The sequence below is a fragment of the Pelobates fuscus genome, chromosome 6, assembly GCF_036172605.1.
Source record: "Pelobates fuscus isolate aPelFus1 chromosome 6, aPelFus1.pri, whole genome shotgun sequence".
Taxonomy (NCBI): Eukaryota; Metazoa; Chordata; class Amphibia; order Anura; family Pelobatidae; genus Pelobates; species Pelobates fuscus.
The window spans coordinates 288,670,145-288,689,689 of record NC_086322.1 but is presented as its reverse complement, the minus strand read 5'-3'; the positions used below and the strand labels follow the sequence as shown (position 1 = coordinate 288,689,689).

The following is a 19,545-nucleotide window of genomic DNA, read 5'->3' as shown; positions in this document are numbered from 1 at the left end:
GCTTTTATTTATTTATTTTACATTTGTAACGTGGCAGCTGAGTAGCAAGCACTGGCCAGCTGCCAAATATTTAACACTTGTGCCATTGAGGCTTTTTAAAAAAAAAAAAAAATTTGCCCTCTGGTTTTAGTAAATATGGGAATTGCCAATGCAGACGGAATTTGGTCATATTCCCTGAATTTTGCCTATTCTGACAAAATCGGGTGTTTATCGAATAACTCTGTGATTGTCTCACAGCTTCCAGCAGGCCAGACTCTGACTTGTCAGACCCGATTCTGGCTCACTTGTTATATCCCTATGTTATTGCTTCTTTTGAACATGTGAAATTAAACACAGTCAGTTAATCAGTGTGTCAGCATTGAAGAGACCCTTGTATCAGACATGACCCCAGCTTTCTGGATTGCTGCCGCCTCACTTTAGGAGGTATGTAGTGCTATGATATGGGACGATTGACGATTTTCTCAATATCAGTTTAAAGCTGCAATCTCTACTTCAAGTTATTCAGTTACGGATTTTCTTTTTCAACTCTTTTGGTTACTAACTGAAGAGATTAGTTGTTAGATTTGCCTGATCAACCATTTTGTTTCCAAGACATGTATAATTGACTAATGCTGTTGGGTAGTACATGAGAAGTGATATCTCGCAACAGATTTTTTTTTTTTTTTAAATCAATCTTCGTTATGGTGAAAAAAAATATATATATATACAGTATATGGTTTAGAACTACAAATCCCAGCTTTTTCTTTGTGCTCTCAAAAAGTACTGTGTATTGAATAATCTCAATGGCGTTATAGAAAGTGAGATCATACCTCGCAATATTGAGAGGTATGTGATTTGGGACAGTTGGGGCGTGATGATGCCAGTAATACAACTTGCGTCATTGGTGATGTCCATAATGGGTGGGAACGTCCTCTGAAGGGATGCATCAGCCTGGTGTCAAGCACGCCAGGCTGAGTGTAAGCCTCTAAGGCCAGCCTCTAACTTCGAAGACCATGCAGAGTTTGCTGTCGAAGTACAAGTGTGTCTCGGGCTGTGCATTATTATTATTTTATTATTTATATAGCGCCAGCAAATTCCGCAGTGTTTTACAATGGGTGGACTAGCAGACACGTGATTGTAACCAAGACAAGTTTGACGCACAGGAACAGAGGGGTTGAGGGCCCTGCTCAATGAGCTTACATGCTAGAGGGGCGAACAAACTTGGGACAGCGAACATGCGCGCACGCGTACCCCACCAAGGGGATTAAATTAATTAGTATGAGCCGAGCGTACAATATAAATTATAAAATAAACACAGCGCAGAATTTACATTAAATACAGTGTAGCCCAGAGCTGTGTTTTGGCTGGATGTGACTGAGGCTCATGATTGGCTGAATCACTTCCTGGTTTGGTGAGAGCTCCCTGAATAGCCTATAGAGCCGGCAGTCGCTGTGCTCTGTGTGAGTGACGTTTATTGTTATTGTTGTCAGTGCTGGGGCACAGTCACGTGACACTAGTAGCGAGGCGCGGGGAGAGTCACGTGACCAGAGACACCTCCCACGACGTTGGTTCAGAGCGACGCGCGCGCTGGCTGATGACGTGGTAACTCGGCGCTGAGCTCGGGATCGCTGCTCGGAGAGAGAGACCGGGGACCGAGAATCGGTGGGTGTGAGGGGGGAGAGCATCACCTGGATGGAGGGTGGCTAGTGAGCAGTCACTGAGGAACACACTGGGCAGAGGGGGTAGATGGGGGGCAGCCAGTGAGTCGGCCCAGGGCGCAAGGGGCAGTTAGTTGGGTGTCCCCCGGGCGCAAGGGGCAGTTAGTTGGGTGTCCCCCGGGCGCAAGGGGCAGTTAGTTGGGTGTCCCCCGGGCGCAAGGGGCAGTTAGTTGGGTGTCCCCCGGGCGCAAGGGGCAGTTAGTTGGGTGTCCCCCGGGCGCAAGGGGCAGTTAGTTGGGTGTCCCCCGGGCGCAAGGGGCAGTTAGTTGGGTGTCCCCCGGGCGCAAGGGGCAGTTAGTTGGGTGTCCCCCGGGCGCAAGGGGCAGTTAGTTGGGTGTCCCCCGGGCGCAAGGGGCAGTTAGTTGGGTGTCCCCCGGGCGCAAGGGGCAGTTAGTTGGGTGTCCCCCGGGCGCAAGGGGCAGTTAGTTGGGTGTCCCCCGGGCGCAAGGGGCAGTTAGTTGGGTGTCTCCAGGCTGATGTGGGCATTTAGTGTTGATGTGATATCTGAGCAGGGGCTAAGATAGACAGGGGTAGTAGATTATACTTTGATGAAGGGAGTTTCATGGAGTGGGGTGAATGTTGTAAGGGGAGGGGTTTGTTTTGGTGATAGAAATATGGTATATGGAGGGGATTTATAGAATGTTAGTATAATTATTATTTATAAAACTAACAAATTCTGCAGCGCTGTACAATAGGCGTATTAACAAACATACGTGAATAACCAGATTCATTTTGGTGGGGCAGAACATGAAAAGTGCTGCCCTATAATTAAAATGCTGAATTCATTGTTAAGTTTGGCTTCTCCCAGCAGGATATGAAGTCTTCATATTACAGGGAAGCACTTTTCCCATAAAAAATTGATAATTTATTCCAGCATAAAAAAAAAAAAAAAAATTACATTACAGCAGAATTGTTGGACCATCACCACCACCAACCGGTGTGTTTTGAATGGAAATGTACACTTGGCTATAGATCTGGCAACCCTAGTTGTGCAAGATGTTATGTGATGGGGTCTGGGATTATCATGTTTAGGGTGCTTATTTTGGGGATACTCCATATGTGTTGTGTTGAAGTATTCTTTTGATTCTGTTGAATGGGAGGTTGGATTTGGCTTGAGCATTATAATCACTCTAGGAGGGTAGTCAATGTGGGCTTAAAGAGCAAGATGTAAACACTTTGTGGGTAATAATATTATGTATAACAGGCATCGTAATTTTTTTAAAATAGTTTTAGTGCGCATTTGAATTTGCAATAATATCATCTCATTTAAACATAAAGGCAAAATCCTTGAAGTCCGGCTTAAGGTAATGGGTGGAAATTAACAGTGATTCTCAATGATACATTTTAATTGTTTTCTGCAAATACCGTATTTACTAGAATCTAATGCGCACCTCAATTTTTGAAACCTGGAAGCTGAAAATGTTTTTGCTGGCGAATGTAATGTGCGTTTATACATGAAGATACTTCTATACAACATTGTGCTACAATGAAAATATTTCTTGCTATATACCATAGGAACACTGATGGTATTTGAATTTTAGTGTTACATGTTAAGCTATTCTTTCTTAAGCCCTATTTCGGGAACGAAATTTGCCTGTGTGAATTCGCCAGAATGAAATCTGCCTGTGTCAATTCGGCGAATTTTGCCCCGAATGTAATGTGCCATCAATTGGAAAGCGCATTCAAATTTTGGAAACTTTATTTTCCAAAAAAAGGTGTGCATTAGATTCGAGTAAATGCGGTATGCCGATGGGGACCAGAAAATGTCTTAATGATCAGTAAACAGGATTTAGTGGTGTATGTAGTGCTGGAGACATGGGTAGTTTCTTTAAACAAAATACATGTTCCCTGTCTCTGCTAGCTTGTTCCAGCAGGTGATGTTTTTTTTTGTGTAAATCACTGCAACTGTAATAAATATTTGACAGGAATGTCCTTGCAGCGTTGGTTAAACGTCTCTAACCTACATCAAGGATTGAAATAGAAACTACCTTTAAACCTTACAGCATTTGATAAATATTTCAGATATTGCTTTTTTTATGCACTCAATTTTAGCTTGGAAGCATAAAAAGGGGCACTACAGTCAGTAGAACAACTTTATCTTATTGAAAAAACAAGATATACCTAAGAGCATAAATAGAGAAAGGAAAACTCTTAGGGTGATAACATTAGTCGTAATAAACCCCAATTTCAAAGTTACACTCACAGTTTAGCAGAAAATTCAGGATCATCAGTAATGTGTAAAATCCCACAGATCCAGCATTGTTCAGATATCCAGTAATGCATGTAGGAAGATATAAAAAAAAAAAAAAACATAGGACGGCGATGATATGAAATAAAATCACACGCTTTAATGGTTACACTTACAGCATACAAGAAGATCAAAGGCCCATCAATAAAACTCTGCATTCCCCGGTCCTAGTCTCTATGGTATGGAGTATAGGGGTCCTCACAGGTGTTGTGGGTAAAAACAACAAATATACAAAACAATAAGTTATAAATATACTCTACGCGTTTGGTCTAGTACTCAAGACTTCATTACGAGTAAAAAAAAGCTAAGTAATACACAAAATAAAATGCTGTGCATGCGCATTTGACCCTGCTCGTCGTGGGACTTAGGAGGGGATGCTTAGACTCGAGGCCCAGGAGGAGGCAAGGGGATCGGTAGTGCCAGGAATACATCTTTCTATTCCTGGCACTACAGTATCCCTTTAAATTTATTTTAGTTTCTGTTTATGCAGTTCTAGCCACACCTCACCGGGCTGTGACAGACACAGACTGCATATAAAAAAAGTTATTATTTTCACTCAGATGTTAACTTACTTTAAATAAACACTATAGGGTCAGGAACACAGACATGTAATCCTGATCCTACAGTGTTAAATCCACCATTTAGGTGGTTCCCCTTCCCCCTTCTTAAAAGGGAAACATACTTACCTAATTTCCAATGCTGCGTGGGTCTGCCTGTGCTGGTCCCGTCCCTGAACCGCCTCCTTGCCTGACATCCTCAGAATTGATGTTCTCAGACAATTCAATGTTTTCCCATTGGAAAAGCTTTGGATTGGCTGAGATCGTCATGGAGGCGGGGCAGGACCAAACGCTGGCTTGGCCAATCAGCATCTCCTCATAGAGCTGCATTGAATCAGTGCACCTCTACGGGGAAAGTTCAGCGTCTCCATGCAGAGGGTGGAGACACTGAACATCAGTTGTGCACGGACCCAGGAAGCTCCTCTAGTGGTCATCTGAGGACTGGCCACTAGAGATGTTCCTAGGGAGCAATAAAAATAAACACTGCCTTTTCTCTGCTGCGTTTCAGCATTCTAAAGTGCTTTAGGTGTTTGGAGTGTCTCTTTAACTATTTCTTTTCAAGACCATGTGTGCCTTTCATTTTGACTTTTTTTTTATAATTAAAGTTGAAAAGCTACCAAATATCTATGGATATAAATCAGTCATGGCAGATTTTGGTATTATTTATATCTATGGCGTTGTATGGCATGTATGGTTATGCAATGGGTGTAGTTTATGAAATGTTGCTACAAGGTATAATCTCTGGTTGCATACAGTGAACTTGTAATGAAAAAATAAACTTGCCTTAGAGGAGAATTGTCACCTCAAAACTATTTGAAAGGACTTGAATTATAAACTACATCAGTATTCAGAGAGAGAGAGAAATACAATCTCATCATGGTTATATTAGGCAGACCCAAAACAAAGCAGAAGATATAAACAAACTAAAATAAATTAACAGTCAAATGGTTTCACATTTGCAGGATTTTTCGCTAAATTAAACTGATAACATTTCCTATGTCAACTATACTTTCTGTTTTGCTACTTTGGCCTTAAAACAACACTATAGGGTCAGGAACACAACCATTTATTCCTGACCCTATAGTGATAAACCCACCATTTAGGTTGCTTGCCCCCTCAACCCCATTTAAAAGGAACCCCATGGGAACGCATTGGGTTGGCCTAATTCAGCAAGGGAGCGGGGCCAAACACTGTTTTGGCCAATCAGCGCCTCCTCATAGAGATGAATTGAATCTATGCATCTCTATGAGGAAAATTCAGCGTCCCCATGCAGAGCATGGAGGCTCTGAACGGCAGAGCTGCTTACTGTGCAGCACTGAGCCAGGAAGCACCTCCAGTGGCCACTTGGAGGTGTCCCCAGGGGCAATGTTAACACTGCCTTTTCTTTACTCCAGTGTGAATGTTTACTTTAAATTCTTTCTCACTAACAACTGTTTGTTTTTCTCTCATTAGTGCAACCATGAACTGGAATAAAGGTGGACCGGGAGGAGGGAAGCGGGGCTTCGGCTTCGGTGGTTTTGCCATCGCTACCGGTAAAAAGGAGGAGCCAAAGTTACCTCAGACGTCCCACAGCGCTTTCGTTCGGGCAACGTCCTCTGGCTTTGGAGCTGGTGGAAGCTCCCAGATGCCATCTTTCTACAAGATTGGTTCCAAGCGGGCTAACTTCGACGAGGAGAATGCGTAAGAATTTCTTACTGTGCAGTCTGGATCATCAGACCTGAGAACTTTCTAGATGGATTCTCCAAATTGGAGCTGACACTTTCCTATTCTTTTTTTTTTCGATATATATTATTGGAGAAGTTCCTGCAGTTGTCATACGTTTGCAGCTTCTGCAGTAAACTCTGAGTAGACCAAGAAGCGATTGACACAGTCAAGATTTTCCGAGGCAGTGCAGAACCTATACATTAAATCACTGTACAACAGGGCTTTATGGGCACCGCAAGGGCACTCGACTGTTAAAACAGTTTTTTGTTTAGTAACATTTTTTTGTTTTGTAATTCTTAACACTGGCAGCCCTGGGCACAATAACTACTACAGCAAACTTTACTGTTTATGCTACTCGGTGTCAATTTAAAGGATACCGGTCATGCCCCAAACAACTTCTGCTTATTAGTTTGTACCTAATATTTGAACTATACATTGTGCTAGCAGGTTTGTTTGTTGTTGTTGTTTTTTATCCCAGCTGTCGGTACGGTGTCGGTAGTATGTGCATTACTAAGGCACTTGGAAATGTTAGTGTGCTAATGGACCTTTAAGACACTTTTAACTATCTCACGTTGTGTTGCTGGTGCACAGTTTAGATTTAAGTCTGTCCTAAAAAAATAATTGTGCCATTCACTTGGAAATAAATTTTAAAACTTTATTCAGTATTTTCCTACATATGCTTTCCTTAGTTTTTTTAGCAGTAAGTATAGTGGCAGAGTGTGTGGTTTTATTTGTAGAAGGTGGGCCAAGGTTGGACACTCTTGACATTTAAAATTAGATCTCCTATTCTTGACACAAGCTTCGTGACGCACTTCACTGGTTGCAGAGAACCTTGGCTCGTACCCCAATGTGGTGGTAAACTATTCATTTTGTTAATGGTCTGTATGGAGCTTGTTCAGTTCCCCATCCTGAGTCCTGTCCATTCTCCATACAGGTACTTTGATGATGAGGAGGAAGACTCCAGTAATGTTGACCTGCCATACATCCCTGCTGAGAATTCCCCCACCAGGCAGCAGCTTCACTCCAAGGGCGAATCGGACAGCGAAGAAGATCCACTCGAGGCCTTTATGGCTGAAGTGGAGGTAAGATGCTTCCCTGCTATCAATGATCTCGGAAGTAAAGACACCTCAGACAATCCAAAAAGGCCTAATATTGTTTTTTTTTTTGTTTAGGATCAGGCAGCCAGAGATATGAGACGACTCGAGGAGCGAGACAAAGAGAAGAAGAATGCCAGGTACGTCTGTGTGGAAGAGAATTCCGCTTGCGCAGCCAGAATTACTGGTTCCCATGCTGTGTGTAAGAAGGGTTAAATGAACACATTTGTACAATTGATTTTTTTTTATTGAATGTGCTCCTTAACGTGTCTAGATTACTGTCTCCACTACCATGAATTTAAGAGTTAAAAAATACTATATTCCAGCACCGGGAAAGTCTCCTCACTGCAGCCCTGTTTATCTTTCTATGACGTCATTAGTACTGATGACTTGTATCCAATTAGATGCTTCTCATGGCATTGGGACATATGGCGCAGGCTGTCATTGATTTTCTATGAGCACCTTCTATTTGAACTGTAGGCAGGAAGTGAAGCTGGACGCATTCCTGACTGTCACCTTGACAGCCAAATGGTGATTCTATAGAGATTTTTAAAAGTGGACAATTTGTCTTAAAACAGCATTTAACCCCTAAAACACTTCCTGAAGCTGGAATGCCTTAGGGAACTAGGGTGTCCCTAAAGCAATGGATCATTGTTACAGATCTGTCTTCATCTTTGTCAGTTCTGTTATTTATCAATTATCTGCTGTTCCCAGTAGAGAGATGGTTAAACCTTGGCATGCCAGCTATATGTCTCGTCACTCAGCCAAATGTGCCATAGTTTCCACATCACACTTGTAGGACTGGCCTGTATACCTATATGTAACAAGTGCTGTGTATGTATTAAACACATGATTTATCACATGGTCTCTCCTTTGTGTAACATACAAGCTCTGAGAGCGTGTAATGCATGCCCATGTAACAATCCAGATGTCCATGTCTAAGCACCAGAATCACTTCATCTTTAAGTGTGCGTTCCATTTTTTTTTTTTTTTTTTTTTTTAAATAATTTTTTATGAGACAAAAGTAATCAGACATAGTAACCTCACAGTGGGAGGATCTGGCTGCAATGGGGAGTCTGTCTTTGTGCTGGAATAAATATAAGTTTAATTTAAGAGTCGGCCAGTAATCTTAATGAGTAAAGGACATCTAACTAAAAAAATAAATAAAATTTAAAAAGTTTTCCTTTTTAAGATGCATTTTCAAGTTTTGCATATATTAACAGATTCTCACATGCCAGTCAAGTTTGCAGATCTGTTTTTCCACTCCTACTGTTTGCTGTGATTTTATTACATCTAAGAATTTTGGGTAAGAGTCTTCCAGTGTATATGCATGTCTCTACCCAAAATCCTTTTTTTTTTTTGTTGGAAACAGAATCTGTTGGCTTATCTGGGAAATGAAGTTTTCATCAGCGATGCTCTGCTGACCTTGCTGTACTTACGGTGCCATGTTTTCCATTAAATAGTTATTGCGTATCATTTGTGTAGATTACTCAAAGACTCCAAAAGCTACCACTTGGGCAGCATGCCAATGTCTATAGCTTAAACAAAACAAGATGGTCCAGGCTCTCAAGGTGTGTAAATCAGGCAGGTTTATTGGAGAATACTGAAACATTTCACCTCCACTGAGGTCTTTATCGAGCTATAGACACTGGCATACTGCCCATCTTGTTTTTTTCTAATATTGACCGAGGCACAGACAACCTCAGGTCCAGCTAAGCACCGGGTATGTGGAGGGAGTGCAGAAGACTGGTTTTAAAATGTCTATAGCTTGACACTCTGGCACAAAAAACAGGCTGTCGTTATCACATGAAATGGTTGGGTTTCCGAACTGCGTGCAGGGAAGTTTTTTTTTTCTCCTCTTTTTCTTGCAGGGGTATTCGAGACGACATTGAGGAAGAAGATGATCAGGTAGGTTTTGTTTCTGTCTTTATCCTTAAACAGAGTATTTTCCTATGAGTCACACATGGACCACACTGTTTCTAAAGCCCCACTCTGTAGTCTGTGCAGGCTGGTGATTAGCTCACCATTTTGGTATAAGACCTGTACAAGGCGCCACCTAGTGGGAGCCTATTACTTTAATTTTTCTTAATTTTGGTACATACCTTGTTGCTGCTTCGCATACATATAGAAGGAAACTGGAAGACAAATTGCAAGAATCCAAAATAATTTCATGTTCTTTGGTACCAAATGACCGAGTACACCAGGTGTACGAAGATAAGTGTTTTCGATAAGAAATGTTGGAAATTCATATTTTTTAAACCTGAATCAGTACATCGTACTAATGAGAGAAACAGAAAGGCACTTTTTTTGGTTTTCTCCTCCATTCATTTTTTTTTTTTTTTTTCCTCATGCACCCATAAAATTAAGGAGGGGGAGGGTGGGCAACGACGTAAAAAAACACAATCTATTGCAGATAATTCGAAAGATTTTGGTTTCATTCACTTTCACGATCACTTCTTATTCATCTTTTTTCAACTGAATGAGAAGCCTCTTGGTGTTTGTGAATTCTCAAGCCTTTCTTGTTCTATTTATTTGAGAAATGACAGAGCTTGCACCCATCTGTAATATAAAATGTGCCCTCTCCTAAATTCTCAGATAGAGCTCTATGAGAGAATGCTAATTGGTTGAGAACTAGCCACCTTCCTGGTTGCTGCCATGGGCACTGGAGGAGGTTCCATGCTGTGGGCTTTATGGTCAGAAGGAGGATGCAGTATATGTGTTTGAGTTTTTAGTGAATGGATTAAAAGAGATGGGGGAGCACTAGCACCCCCTGTTTCTGCTGTGTGTTCTCTGAAAAGTGTTTGGATAGAGGAGGGTGAGTGAATATTACGTTTTATTAATTTTTTTCCTTTCATGTTATTTTTCATTGTTAAGCAGCACCCTTTGGGTTTAAATAACAGGTGAAAGGGGATCCTAAACACCCACCATAAGATTACTTGGTATGCATTTTGAATTTTATTGCGGTTGTGCTTGAAATCAAAGGGCTTCATTATCATTTAACCCTTTCATTATTCATGCTTTGAAATGTTGTTAGGCTAGAAACTTAATTTGGTGTGTGGTTTGTATAACACTGGGTTTTACTGCTTGTACTGCATCGCGTGTCCCATCACAATCCTTCATGTGTTCCTCCGCAGGAAGCCTATTTCAGATACATGGCCGAGAATCCGACAGCTGGACTTATCCCAGAAGAGGAGGAAGACAATCTTGAATACGATAGTGATGGCAATCCCATTGCTCCTACAACCAAGCGTGTTATTGACCCTCTGCCTCCAATTGACCACACCTTGGTGAGAGCAAGTTATAAAGTGCAACTCTAAGGGGCATCTACTGTGCCCGTGTAGGTTTTATTCTGTTATGTGCTGAATCTTCTGTTTCTTGCACAGATCGAGTATCCTCCTTTTGAGAAGAACTTTTATGAGGAACACGAGGAAATCACCTCCCAGACTCCACAGCAGATCGTGGAACTGCGCCACAAACTGAATCTGAGGGTAAATAAAGGGTCTGACCTGTTGCCAGGGGAGGGGTGATTTGGGTGATCAACTTTACAAGCTAAATTGTCTTGTTTACAGAGGAATGTCATCAGAAAATGCAAAGTACCTGTGTGCCTCATTGTAATATAAACTCTCTACAGGTCTCTGGGGCAGCTCCACCACGTACTGGCAGCAGCTTTGCTCACTTTGGATTTGATGAACAATTGATGCATCAAATTCGGAAGTCAGAGTACACTCAACCAACCCCCATCCAGTGTCAGGTGAGTAAGGCTTTTTTTTTTACCTTTTTTTTTTTGTCTTTTTTTTTTGCTATATTTTGCATCGCCTTGTTGTTTTTTTCCCCCCACATTTTATAGGGAATTCCAGTGGCATTGAGTGGACGTGACATGATTGGCATTGCAAAAACTGGAAGTGGTAAAACAGCAGCGTATATCTGGCCGATGCTGGTACACATTATGGACCAAAAGGAACTGCAGCCTGGTGATGGACCGATTGCCGTCATTGTATGTCCCACACGTGAGCTGTGTCAACAGGTATAACTGCATGCTTATCTTATTAAACTTGTTCAAAAACAATGTGCAAAATCCAACCAGAGATGACTTTCCCTTGTAAAGTGCTGCAAATGTCTGTAATTAATGGGAGTATTTTTGGACAAGAATGGTTTAGTGCATGTATGTGTATAGAAATAGGTAATTGGCACAGAGTTCATTACTATATCTCTGCCGTGTACATATATTGATCACAGAATACATGGCATTCTCGAAGCATTAAATGCTCTCCAAAGGGTCTTGGTCTCCTGCACGGATACTTAAAACAGGAACTGGCTGCGATGTCAGACCATCCTGGGCCTCTCATTGCATTTCTGCATAAAAAAAAAAGTGTGTGCACGGTTTAAGCACGAGTGAAATTCATTGCATGCATATTATTATTATTATTATTTTTTTTCCTTTGTCTTCGTGCGGATCGGCCACAGTTTGACATTTATAAAATATTAATGAACTCATTGAATTGTTTTCCAGCAGAGGTGATTTAGACTAATTTTGTAAAGGAGTTGAATGTTGCTTAGTGTAGTCACATCGCTGCCATGAGTAGGAAAACGAGACCATGAAGCCTTTGTTTTCCGATTGAGAATGTTTGTTTATTTGTTAGATGAGCCAGTTGGCTTCTATCTGCTCTGTGTAACTTGTTTTGGCCTACATAATGTGTTTTAGATCCACAACGAATGCAAACGGTTTGGGAAGGCATATAACCTGCGCTCTGTTGCGGTGTATGGCGGTGGCAGCATGTGGGAGCAGGCAAAGGCTCTGCAGGAAGGAACGGAGATTGTAGTCTGCACACCGGTGAGTATAAACACATCCAAACTTCAATCTGCTGTCTAATGGGCATTGAGTAAGGGGTGGCCAAGCAGCATGTAAATAGGCATTGAGTAAGGGGTGGCTAAGCAGCATGTAAATGGGCATTGAGTAAGGGGTGGCTAAGCAGCATGTAAATGGGCATTGAGTAAGGGGTGGCTAAGCAGCATGTAAATGGGCATTGAGTAAGGGGTGGCCAAGCAGCATGTAAATGGGCATTGAGTAAGGGGTGGCTAAGCAGCATGTAAATAGGCATTGAGTAAGGGGTGGCTAAGCAGCATGTAAATGGGCATTGAGTAAGGGGTGGCTAAGCAGCATGTAAATGGGCATTGGTCTGTTTTTATTTGATCATCTTTCTGCTCCTGCAGGGCCGTCTTATTGACCATGTGAAGAAGAAGGCAACAAATCTCCAGCGGGTCACGTACCTGGTGTTTGATGAAGCTGATCGCATGTTTGACATGGGCTTTGGTAAATTGCTTTCATTGGGCAGATGTTGGGTGGGAAACGGTCACCTTCCTGAATCTTTGTAAAGAATTGTTCCTACACTAGAGCAGAAACCTCAATGCAATTATTGAATGTCTTGTGCATTACCCCGTTCTCAAATGTAAACAGTCGTGCTTCATTGGCAATATTTTAGATAACAAATGTAGTTGGCCTGAACGTCTCAAGTCTGTAAAACTGCGGCTGGCCACACTGCTCCAGGTCTCCCGGCCCTAGGAGAGACATGGTTGTGGAACGCCCACCACATAGAGCACTGGGCCTAATCCAGAGCCGTGAAGGCTGCCACAAAGTTCCCTTGGTCATTAATAAAACTGTCCCCAAGAAGGTGACCCTTGGCTACCAGCTTTGGTGAGGGCAATATTTGCCAGTTTAAGCTCCATCTTAAATAAGATGGTCTTACACCGTTCAATGACTGCACATTTAATGTCCATTTTAAGTGTGGTAATAATTCTATGCACTTATTAATATTTTATTAATATACTTTACCAAGATATGACATGAGAGGTTCGTCCACTCTACTAAACCTAAAGTGTTCAGGAAAGGGTTAACGGCAATGTCACCACATTAAGCTGGGTTCAATCAGAATTAATCTACTTACTGGAGCTTGTAACATTGTGTTTTATCACATTTCGCATACAAATCTCACACTTTTTTTTTCTCTTCTGCAGAATACCAGGTTCGATCTGTAGCAAGCCATGTACGGCCTGATCGACAGAGTAAGTTGAAGCTTTGAACAGACTTAATTTCATGATCAACCTTTTATTTCTTCCCAAAATTCGGGCGATCTAACCAAACTTCACTTGTTAAGATTCTTAGCTATTGTTTCTCCTGTACAGCTCTCCTATTCAGTGCCACCTTCCGCAAGAAGATTGAGAAGCTGGCCAGAGATATTCTGATAGATCCGATCCGTGTCGTTCAAGGAGATATTGGGGAGGTAACCGGCTCTAAAACTGTTCTTTGGGAAACTTAATGTTCTTACCAAGCAAGCTTGATCTCTTTGGGCCATTTTCCACTATCCACACTTACTCTTGACTTCTCTTTCACACGAATATTCAGGCCAATGAAGACATCACTCAAGTGGTGGAGATATTGCCAGCAGGACCCGATAAGTGGGCTTGGCTTACACGTAGGCTGGTTGAGTTCACCTCTACTGGAAGTGTCCTTCTCTTTGTCACAAAAAAAGCCAATGCAGAGGAACTTGCTGCTAATTTAAAAGTGGAGGACCACCAACTTGGCCTTCTTCATGGAGATATGGACCAGAGCGAGAGGAACAAAGTTATCACGGACTACAAGAAAAAAAACATCCCTATACTGGTAGCTACTGACGTAGCAGGTAGGTACACTCCAACATTGTAAATATGCAAAATGCTCTCTTTGAATAAAGAAAGGGATCTATCATGCTTGTAGATATGCGAAAGAAAACATAATTATTTCAAATTATTTATCAAGAAATGTATATTTATTACTCATTAAATTTCAGTTACATCCTGGCGTCTGTAGATTGTTGTTGCCCAACTTTAACCCCTTAAGGACACATGACATATGTGACATGTCGTGATTCCCTTTTATTCCAGAAGTTTCGTCCTTAAGGGGTTAAAGGATACTGTAGGCACTGTAACTGCTTCATCTAATTGAAGTGCTTATTGTGTCTGGAATTCCCTGGCACGGTCTTTCTGTTCCGAGTTAAAACAGTTTTTAATGTTTTAATGGTAAACTAGAGTCCCTTGCAGCCCATCCCCTCTTTGCTGATTGAAGGATCATTAGCCAGCGCAGCAGTGGGTGGCTCTGATTGGCTGAGCGTTTAATGTGACCGCTTTAAGCCTATCACACATCCCATTGTTTTTATGAATTGGTTAGAAGGAAGTGTGTTATCTCTGCCATAGTCCTATCTAAAGTGAGGGCCAAGTTGTGGATGGCCAGGGCCCCTCATTCAGTGCTACAGTGCTTGAAAATGGTGTGACCGTGTCAGAGGAATTCAAGCACTGAAACCAATTCAGTGAGATGAAATGGTTATGGTGCATACAGCATACATTTAATCATTCTCCAATTAGGAATCTCTTTTGCTGTTTGTAGGTCCTGGAGCTTAATCCATAAAGCTATCTTACTGGCGATGGTTATCAGAGCTCTATTTCTGGTGCATCATCGTGATTTACAGAACTTTTAATTTTATTACCTAATGACGTCATTTTCCACTCTCCACTCTTGGTAGATTTGCACTAGATCTGACCACACCTGCTCACATCAAGTGTGTGGTTATAATCCCTCTCCCTCCTCCAACAGCCCGTGGTCTGGACATTCCATCTATCAAGACTGTGGTCAACTATGACGTGGCACGGGATATTGACACGCACACTCACCGTATTGGTCGTACAGGAAGAGCGGGTGAGAAAGGTGTTGCCTACACACTTTTAACTCCAAAGGACAGCAATTTTGCTGGTGACTTAGTGAGGAACCTCGAAGGCGCTAACCAGTATGTGTCCAAGGAGCTGATGGATTTGGCCATGCAGGTATACATTTTAAGAGTAGTTATGGTTTGACGATTACAAATTTTTTCTATTACAGACTGGAGAAATTGGAAGAATAAGTGGGGTCACTCATTAAGAGCATATGGTGATTTCGGGATACAAGGGTGGCCTGGCCAAAGGTGCACCCTGACACTTAATTTAGCAGTTACCCGAGGTTCCTCTGAGTGTGCTCAGCGAGGATAAACCTGGAGCTCACGTCCAACCATACAGAATGGGATTAACACCACGGGACATTCATGACCCACCCCCCCTCTCCAGTCATGCAATGGTTAAAAACAAAGTCCTGTCTCAGTCTCCTCCTCCTCCAATGTGTGCCGCCTTAATGCTTTTCTATGGGGATTTTCAAGACACTGGATGTCCTCGTGTTAAGCGTGTGCACGTTTCACGGAGTAAAATTTCAAGTGAATCGTGGAAGTGCCTTGAGTGGCTGTCTTAACCTTGCAATGTTTTATATTGTAGGCTTAAAGGGACACTACACTCAGACCACTTCAATGGGATGAAGTGTTTTTGGTGCCCATAGAGTCCCTATTATTATCATCATCATTTACATAGCTCCAACATATTCCGCAACTTTACAATTATAAATGGGAAACACATCCTTAACTTCAGGCTTATGAAAAAGCAGTCTTGTTTCTGTCTGCGCTTTGAGTCCTCTATGAGGGTCAGAAACAGAACTGAAGCAGGGGATTGAGAGGTATAGGTGTACGGAAGTGTTGTATTTCGGGAATTTCTTCCTCTTAAGGCTGGGAGGGAATTTATCCAATATGTCCAAAGTCATGGGCTCTCCTCATCCAAAAAGGAAATATTCTTATCTTAAAGGAACACACTAAGCACCACAACCGCTATTTCAGGGCTCAAAATATCCACTTGCATCCTCTCCTCGCAGTTTGCGAGTTTAAATGAAATCCATGCGAGTGCAGAATGTGCTGCACTGTCCGGGAGTCGATAGCTTCAGGCTTTCAGTATCGCGTGTTGTTCCGCACCCTCCCTCCTACTTTATCTGTCTCAGGAGTGTGCTGAGACCGTCTACCTTGCCAGCACTCCAGGCATTAATTATCAGAGGCTTGTGTAAGATATCTGCAGGGAGAGCCGGTCCCCTCTCCCTGACACCAGACACAAACTTTAAATACGGCTCAATATATGCATTATCCGCGTATTACAACCTTTCAATAGTAATCCTATAGTGAGAGTGCTAATAGTGACACTGGGGAGTAATAGTGACTTTAGGGAAATGGAGGACTTTTAGTCCTATTGGTAAAAGGCTAGGGTCGCCTAGTTAGAGGTTGGCTGGCCATTAGAGATACGCTGAGAACACTTTATGGGGTCTTTGTATTTTGCAGATAGCACTTAATGGTATTACTTCTTCATTTCTCTAGAATTCCTGGTTCCGTAAATCTCGCTTCAAAGCTGGAAAGGGGAAGAAATTGAACATTGGTGGAGGTGGCTTGGGTTATCGAGAGAGACCTGGTCTAGGTGCAGAGACTTCGGTGAGGAATTTATGATACTTTTACTCCTAGAACTGATCTTTTAGGTTCTGTATTTGGGAGAGTGGATCTTTGATATGTACCCATGATGGCTAAACCCTGGAATTTCTACCGTCTATATCTTCTGTCTTAGGAACGTGCTACTGGAGGAAATGTGATGAGTAACTATGAAGCATTTAAACCTACTGGGGGAGCAATGGGTGATCGACTGTCTGCTATGAAGGCAGCGTTTCAGGTAAGGGGTTGATTATTAGACCTTCAGAGTGCTTAAGCATTAGGTCAAGGCAAGATTTACAGGGGGGGTTCCTGTTAGTATGTGGCTCTATAAAGACCCTGTATGTTGGGGAACCACTGAAATTGCAGGGTGACCCCAATTTTGGGTCCTGACTTTAGGGATAATATATTGTCACTCGTCTGTTTTTGTTTTTTGAGAGGCAAGATGACATGTCTGCTCCCTATTTTGCTCTCTCCACACTAGCAAATAGGGAGATATACTCAGGAAAAAAGTTCTTATTTATTTATTGTGGTATTAAGAAAGAATGGGTAATAAAAAATATACAGGAACTGTTGCATTGTTAGCTGACAATTTGCTATGAACATCAAACATTAAAAAGCAAGTTGGTTTCATAAACACAAGTTGATAAAAAAAAAAAACATAATTTACTAAGAAAGTTGCAAAAAGCCATTCACTGCACCAACCCGTTCACTATTGAGTTCTTTTCATTTAGAAACTATTGGCCTAACATTTACTTCAAACGTGGGATAGAGTTGGCACATACTAGAGATAAAACAAGTTTGTTGGATAGCCAAAACAGAAACCATGTAAACGTATAATTTTATGGAAATAATGGACATATAAGTTTTACAGATTATAGAATGCCCCTTTTTTAGACATGCTTAAAGCAAAAAGCAATTCTTTACATATATATGTGTGTAAATAATAAAAGTTCAGGGTTTTAGTGTTTTTTAGAAAGCCACCTGAATACAATGTCTGTCTGTGAACAAGCACAGTTATGCCAAGCATCTCTACTGTATAGGACATTACCCTGCAATACAAAACACATTTCCCTTGTATGCAAGTTTTTGGGAGGGCAGTGGTGTATAATTGTTATAAAATTGTACAGGAGGTCAGACCCTGCAGTATATGCACTATGACCCAATTTTAATAATATATATATATTTTTTTGTTTTACTCCTTTGTAGTCACAGTACAAGAATCATTTTGTAGCAGCCAGTTTGAGCACTCAGAAAACTGGGACTTCTACAATTAATTCTGGAGCATGGACCAGTGCGGGTAGCTTAAGCTCTATACCGAATGTGCACCCACAGCCTCTAGCACCTCCCGCTGAAGCATCTCCACCGCCCACCCCCAGGACCATGCCAGGATTTACGAGCAGTGGAACCCTCAGTAGCATCCCGATGTCTTACCCCTCCATAGGAAGCTCAAACTTACTTGCAACAAGTGGGTATAGTGCCGGCGAAGGGGCAAGTGGAAGTCGCGAAGGAAGTGAACGGGAGAGGTCTAGTGATAGTAGAGGTCGGCATGGAGACCGGGAGGCACATAGGCATGGTGGACATAGGCACTCCAGCAGTGGGCGGCATGGGGAGAGCTATAATGGAGGAGAGGGGAAAAGAGAAGGCTCTCGGGAAAGTGGAGATGGTAGGAGGGACAGCTCTAGGGAAGGTGGAAGTGGCAGAAGAGACAGTGGAGAAGGACGTAGAGAGAGTCTCAGAGATGAAGGACGTAGAGAGAGTCCCAGAGATGAAGGACGTAGAGAGAGTCCCAGAGATGAAGGACGTAGAGAGAGTCCCAGAGATGAAGGACGTAGAGAGAGTCCCAGAGATGAAGGACGTAGAGAGAGTCCCAGAGATGAAGGACGTAGAGAGAGTCCCAGAGATGAAGGACGTAGAGAGAGTCCCAGAGATGAAGGACGTAGAGAGAGTCCCAGAGATGAAGGACGGAGAGACAGTCCCAGAGATGACGGAGAATCGAAAAGAGAGGGAAAGAGTGAAAGCTTTGCAATACCAGAACCTCCCAAGCGCAAGAAGAGTCGATGGGACAGTTAAGTTAGCCCGGACATCTTATCGTGGGTTTGCCATAATTTACTCAATTCTGTTTGATTAATTTTGTTTGCTTTTTTTTTTTTTTTTTGTATTTACTGTTGGAGGTGACACCATCCCTGACACTTCTGTTTTTAATTTGAGAGAACATAATTTCACTCTGGACTGGTCCTTATCTTGCGCAGATTTGAGGGTGGGGGTCAAGTAGATCTGTGTGCTTCTACATGTACAGCAAAATACATCCATTCATTGCTTTGCATTAAGTGTTTTATGCTGCAGTCACTTGGAAACCTGCAATGTGGGCTATTCAGTTTCAGCTGTTCCCTGGACATTCTCTCCATATTGTGTGTATGTGCGTGTTAGAAAATGTTTCTGTACATAGCAAGTTTTATCCCCCCTCCCCTCCCTCATGTGAGAACTTGTTCATTTCATAGACAGAGCTTCTCATTAAAGAAACATGTTTTGATGTTGTCTCTTGTCGTGTTACCAGTTTAAAACTTCTTGCACAGTGTGTATGGATTTACTTTCTTTGTTTTGCCAACAAAGGCCTTATAAAATGTCAAAAGCGTAATTCCAAGCAGGGATCGAAATGTTTCAAACCAAGGCTGAGTTCTGCTACTGTTTCATTCCCCCATAACAGCCCTTATCCAGATCTACAAAAGGGAGAGAGAATTCTAGATTTTCGTAGCCGCACACTCTAGGGTTGTTGCTGTGTGTTACCTGATTTTCTCCTCCCTCATCCACTCTCACGCCTATTTCCATATTTGCTTTGTCCTTTTGACATTTGCTTGTCTCTTAAATTTTGCAGGCACATTTACCCATCTCATTCTT

At 42.1% G+C, this 19,545-nt stretch overlaps 1 protein-coding gene across 1 annotated transcript; it reads left to right on the top strand.

Moving 5' to 3' along the window:
* Window positions 1–1,574: 1,574 nt before the first annotated feature.
* On the top strand, window positions 1,575–19,180 carry DDX42 (DEAD-box helicase 42). The gene is made up of 19 exons (XM_063459410.1): window positions 1,575–1,641; window positions 5,955–6,182; window positions 7,141–7,288; window positions 7,379–7,440; window positions 9,172–9,208; window positions 10,435–10,587; window positions 10,684–10,788; window positions 10,932–11,051; window positions 11,148–11,324; window positions 12,003–12,131; window positions 12,512–12,611; window positions 13,313–13,360; window positions 13,481–13,578; window positions 13,701–13,977; window positions 14,925–15,151; window positions 16,546–16,656; window positions 16,787–16,888; window positions 17,857–18,304; window positions 18,338–19,180. Exons 2-19 carry the CDS (start codon window positions 5,962–5,964, stop codon window positions 18,718–18,720), a joined length of 2,946 nt encoding a protein of 981 aa, XP_063315480.1. The 5' UTR covers window positions 1,575–1,641; window positions 5,955–5,961; the 3' UTR covers window positions 18,721–19,180.
* The last annotated feature ends 365 nt before the right edge of the window (window positions 19,181–19,545 follow it).

Coding starts and splice junctions, on each gene's coding strand:
- DDX42 (XM_063459410.1), top strand. CDS start 5,962: ATGAACTGGAATAAAGGTGGACCGGGAGGAGGGAAGCGGGGCTTCGGC. Junction 9,209..10,434: donor TTGAGGAAGAAGATGATCAG/GTAGGTTTTGTT, acceptor GTTCCTCCGCAG/GAAGCCTATTTCAGATACAT. Junction 15,152..16,545: donor TGATGGATTTGGCCATGCAG/GTATACATTTTA, acceptor TCATTTCTCTAG/AATTCCTGGTTCCGTAAATC.